The 5,827-nt window shown below is 56.0% G+C and overlaps 1 protein-coding gene across 1 annotated transcript in view; it reads left to right on the forward strand.

The window, feature by feature from the left end:
* Nucleotides 1–2,920, forward strand: part of LOC139262697 (glutathione-specific gamma-glutamylcyclotransferase 1-like) — a 3,330-nt gene extending 410 nt beyond the window's left edge. Inside the window, exons 2-3 of the mRNA XM_070877849.1 lie at nucleotides 354–389; nucleotides 2,035–2,920. Coding sequence (XP_070733950.1) covers nucleotides 354–389; nucleotides 2,035–2,433 — 435 coding nt within the window. The 3' untranslated portion in view covers nucleotides 2,434–2,920. The remainder of the gene's footprint in view (nucleotides 1–353; nucleotides 390–2,034) is intronic.
* The last annotated feature ends 2,907 nt before the right edge of the window (nucleotides 2,921–5,827 follow it).

Raw genomic sequence — 5,827 nt, forward strand, 5'->3', positions numbered from 1 at the left:
GTGGGGGGAATCACAGACCCCCGTCCCATCACTGTGTATGGGGGAAATCACAGACCCCCGTCCCGTCACTGTGTGTGGGGGGAATCACAGACCCCCGTCCCGTCACTGTGTGTGGGGGAATCACAGATCCCCGTCCCGTCACTGTGTGTGGGGGGAATCACAGACCCCGTCCCGTCACTGTGTGTGGGGGGAATCACAGACCCCCGTCCCATCACTGGGGGCGGGGTGGAGTTCGGCTTTTGGGGTGTGGAAGGAATGGAAGCCACAGACTGGTTTGAAAGCAGTGACTGCTCCTTGTTTTCTCAGTAAACAGGCCGTCAGCATGTTAATAAATCTTCTGTGTTGTTTTTCAGCCTGGGCGTGTCGTCACTTTGGTGGAAGATGCTGACGTAAGTGTTTCTCGGTCTGGTCATGTTGTGAAACTGAACTGCATTCCCTGGGTCCACGTCACAGATACTGCTTGTGACTCAATTAATAACAGTCCTTCGAAAATAACCTGGAGTTACGTACAAAGTTGGGTGGGAATGTAAGTTGTGAGGAGGATGCAAAGGGGCTTCAAGGGGATATAGGCAGGGTAAGTGAGTGGGCAAGAACATGGCAAATGGAATATAATGTGGAGAAATGTGAAGTTATCCATTTTGGTAGGAAAAATAGAAAAGGAGAGTATTTTTTAAATGGAGAGAGATTGGGAAATGTTGATGTTCAGAGGGACCTGGGAGGTACCTTGTACACCAATCGCTGAAAGTTAACATGCAGGGACAGCAAGCAATTAAGAAAGCAAATGGTATGTTGGCCTTTATTACAAGAAGAGTAAAGACGTCGTACTGTAATTATATAGGGCCCTGGTGAAACCACACCTGGAGTACTGTGTACAGTTTTGGTCTCCTTACCCAAGGAAGGATACTCTTGTCATAGAGGGAGTGCAATAAAGGTTCACCAGACTGATTCCTGGGATGGGGGATTGTCCAATAAGGAGAGACTGAGTAGACTAGGCCTATATTCTCTAGAGTTTAGAAGAATGAGAGGTGATCTCATTGAAACATACAAAATTCTTACAGGGCTTGACAGGGTAGATGCAGGGAGGATGTTTTCCCGGGCTGGGGAGTCTGGAACCAGGGGTCACAGTCTCAGAATAAGGGGTCGGCCATTTAGGACTGAGATGGGGAGAAGTTTCTTCACTCAGTGGGTGGTGAATCTTTGGAATTCTCTGCCCCAGAGGGCTGTGGAGGCTCAGTTGTTGAGCCTCAGTTGTTGAGCATGTTAAAGACCGAGATCGATAGATTTGTGGATACTAAGGGAATCCAGGGATATGGGGATAATGCAGGAAAGTGGAGTTGATAAGAGCCATGATCTTATTGAATGGCGGAGCAGGCTCGAGGGGCCGAATGGCCTACTCCTGCTCCTAATTCTTATGTTAATATAACCGTGAAAATATTCCTAACTGATCAACTGTTCCCAAGATAGATAGATCACAGAGCATTTGCCAAATGGCAGGAAGTTATTAACTGGTGAAGGGGCCCAAGTATAGAAGTCACTGAAAGTTAGTAGACAGGCGCAAATAATAAAACGGCTAAAGGGATGGTGGCCTTTACCTGGAAGGCTAGGATACCACTGCTGTTGTGCTGCAGCTGTACAGCGCTCTGGTCAGAGCCAGTCTGGAGCACTGCGTTCAGCTCTGGGCCCCGCTCTTCAGGAAGGATATATCGGCCTGGGAGGGGGAGCAGTGCAGATTCACCAGAATGATACCGGAGCTAAAAGGGTTAAATTAGGACAGGTTGCAGAGACTGGGCTTGTATTGCGCCGGTACCAGCAGACCCGCCACGTGGCCAGTGTTGCTGTGTGTTAACTGCCGATGTTGTTTGACCAAAGCGGACATTGCAGGCAGCTAACCCAGAGTTGGGCTGTGGGGAGGGCAGCCGGTGTCAAAGATCTGGAGCAGAAATGCCTGGCTGGGATCAGCCGGCTCTGTGTCTGCCTGGGATTGAAACCGTATTGGTGTTTGAGTCTAACCTGTGTCTCTTTCCACCTGCTCAGGCCGACACATGGGGAGTGGCCTATGAGGTGCGGGCCAATCAAATCAGGACCTCGCTGGAGTACCTGAACCTGCGGGAGCGAGTGCTCGGGGGATATGTGTGCAAGACCTTGGAATTCTTTCCCCGGGGCTCGGAGCCCCATGCCAGCAGCTTGGTCCTGGTTTATATCGCCACGGCTCACAACCCGCTGTACCTGGGGCCGGCCAAGAGCGCAGACATTGCCAGGCAGATCGTTGGGTGCAGAGGCCATTCAGGCCACAACCTGGAGTACCTGCTCAGACTGGCACAGTTCATGCGCTGCACCTGCCCGGAGGTGAGGGACCAGCACTTGTTCGCCATCGAAGCTGCTGCACTGGCACTGTCACTGCACCGGCCAGAGCCCAAGAGGCAGGTGAGCTGAACGGCCAGGGGAGGTGGGCACTGGTCCGCCCAGCAACAGCAGCAAGTGGAGGCTCTGTGCCCCCATTCACCAGTATCGCCACAACACGACGGGCGGGCGGAGGGAACGATCGCTGTATGTCGCCGAAAACGTCAGAATTTCTCCGAAATGTTTGCTGCTGCTTGACCCGGCTGATGTCCCAGTCCCTTCTCTAAACACCAGTACAAAAGGGAAATACTGTGGTTGCTGGAATCTGAAATAGAAATACAAATTGCTGAATGTCTAAAGACCTTTGGACCAGAGACTTGATGTGGTGGTGACCTGATTCGGCCCTGCCTTTCAGTGGCTAGTTTCCGAGACATGGGTAAAGCCTCGGGGCCCGGGATCTGTACTGGGACTGCAGGCTGTGCTGAAATATTGTATCTATAACTCTGTATCAATGTCCCATTCTTGCTGATGGCTGTATTTTTAAATATTATTTATAATCAATAAACACGGCCCCCCGATGGATGTGCTTCCACGTTACTCGAGCCCTTGGACACGGAGACCAGTTGTCTCTCTGAAGCCTGACTCACAAAGGCTCTCGGTCACACAATGTTCCGGCTGCTGAATGTCCAAAGACTGCTGGTGCTGGAGGCACAGTGGGTGGAATTGGTACAGGGCATGTTCAACTCACAACACTGGCAACAGTAAACAACTGCAATCCAGCCCTGAGTAATGGCCACTCACCAAGGCCAGGGCTGCATAACAACTAAGAAAGTTCAAGGCCTGTGCTTGCTGCGCTTGCAGGATCTGTCTTGGACCACAGGCCCAAGGGGTCAACACACAACAGCAGTAGTTACACTGCGACTGCAGGGTCGCACACACCCACGTGTGGTGAGTGCAGGCCGGAGCCGTGATATCACACTCGGGTTTTGTGTAGCGAGACTCCGTTTTGTAGCCGTCGCTCCAGCTCGGGTCCATGACGAATGATTTCAGGCTGTGCTCGGTCAGCTGTTTATCAGCCCAGGCACGGAGACTGCAAAACCTGCTGCTCGCACACACAGCTGGCTGACCCCTACATGTCTGGATCAAACATCCCACAGCAAACAGTGTTACTGACACAAAACAGTCGCAAAATTACAGCAGCATGTCACCAATGTAGGGCTTGTCACACAGTGACGGGACGGGGGTCTGTGATTCCCCCCACACACAGTGACGGGACGGGGGTCTGTGATTCCCCCACACACAGTGATGGGACGGGGGTCTGTGATTCCCCCAGTGACGGGACGGGGTCTGTGATTCCCCCCACACACAGTGACGGGACGGGGGTCTGTGATTCCCCCACACACAGTGACGGGACGGGGGTCTGTGATTTCCCCCCCACACACAGTGACGGGACGGGGGTCTGTGATTTCCCCCCCACACACAGTGACGGGACGGGGGTCTGTGATTCCCCCACACACAGTGATGGGACGGGGGTCTGTGATTCCCCCCACACACAGTGACGGGACGGGGGTCTGTGATTCCCCCCACACACAGTGATGGGACGGGGGTCTGTGATTCCCCCACACACAGTGATGGGACGGGGGTCTGTGATTCCCCCCACACACAGTGATGGGACGGGGTCTGTGATTCCCCCCACACACAGTGATGGGACGGGGTCTGTGATTCCCCCACACACAGTGACGGGACGGGGGTCTGTGATTTCCCCCCCACACACAGTGACGGGACGGGGGTCTGTGATTTCCCCCCCACACACAGTGACGGGACGGGGGTCTGTGATTTCCCCCCCACACACAGTGACGGGACGGGGGTCTGTGATTTCCCCCCCACACACAGTGACGGGACGGGGGTCTGTGATTTCCCCCATACACAGTGACGGGACGGGGGTCTGTGATTCCCCCCACACACAGTGACAGGACGGGGTCTGTGATTCCCCCAGTGATGGGACGGGGTCTGTGATTCCCCCCACACACAGTGACGGGACGGGGGTCTGTGATTTCCCCCCCACACACAGTGACGGGACGGGGGTCTGTGATTTCCCCCCCACACACAGTGACGGGACGGGGTCTGTGATTCCCCCCACACACAGTGACGGGACGGGGGTCTGTGATTCCCCCCACACACAGTGACGGGACGGGGGTCTGTGATTTCCCCCCCACACACAGTGACGGGACGGGGGTCTGTGATTCCCCCACACACAGTGATGGGACGGGGTCTGTGATTCCCCCCACACACAGTGATGGGACGGGGGTCTGTGATTCCCCCACACACAGTGATGGGACGGGGTCTGTGATTCCCCCCACACACAGTGATGGGACGGGGGTCTGTGATTCCCCCACACACAGTGATGGGACGGGGGTCTGTGATTCCCCCCACACACAGTGACAGGACGGGGGTCTGTGATTCCCCCCACACACAGTGATGGGACGGGGGTCTGTGATTCCCCCCACACACAGTGATGGGACGGGGTCTGTGATTCCCCCCACACACAGTGACGGGACGGGGGTCTGTGATTCCCCCCATACACAGTGACGGGACGGGGGTCTGTGATTCCCCCCACACACAGTGACAGGACGGGGTCTGTGATTCCCCCAGTGACGGGACGGGGGTCTGTGATTCCCCCACACACAGTGATGGGACGGGGGTCTGTGATTCCCCCACACACAGTGATGGGACGGGGGTCTGTGATTCCCCCCACACACAGTGACGGGACGGGGGTCTGTGATTCCCCCCACACACAGTGATGGGACGGGGGTCTGTGATTCCCCCCACACACAGTGACGGGACGGGGGTCTGTGATTTCCCCCACACACAGTGACAGGACGGGGTCTGTGATTTCCCCCACACACAGTGACGGGACGGGGGTCTGTGATTTCCCCCACACACAGTGACGGGACGGGGGTCTGTGATTTCCCCCACACACAGTGACGGGACGGGGGTCTGTGATTTCCCCCACACACAGTGACGGGACGGGGGTCTGTGATTCCCCCACACACTGACAGGACGGGGGTCTGTGATTCCCCCCACACAGTGACAGGACGGGGGTCTGTGATTCCCCCCACACACTGACAGGACGGGGGTCTGTGATTCCCCCCACACAGTGACAGGACGGGGGTCTGTGATTCCCCCCACACACAGTGACGGGACGGGGTCTGTGATTCCCCCCACACACAGTGATGGGACGGGGGTCTGTGATTCCCCCACACACAGTGACGGGACGGGGGTCTGTGATTCCCCCCACACACAGTGACGGGACGGGGGTCTGAGATTCCCCCACACACAGTGACGGGACGGGGGTCTGTGATTCCCCCCACACACAGTGATGGGACGGGGGTCTGTGATTCCCCCCACACACAGTGATGGGACGGGGGTCTGAGATTCCCCCACACACAGTGATGGGACGGGGGTCTGTGATTCCCCCACACACAGT

Source organism: Pristiophorus japonicus, chromosome 4 (assembly GCF_044704955.1).
Source record: "Pristiophorus japonicus isolate sPriJap1 chromosome 4, sPriJap1.hap1, whole genome shotgun sequence".
Lineage (NCBI taxonomy): Eukaryota > Metazoa > Chordata > Chondrichthyes > Pristiophoridae > Pristiophorus > Pristiophorus japonicus.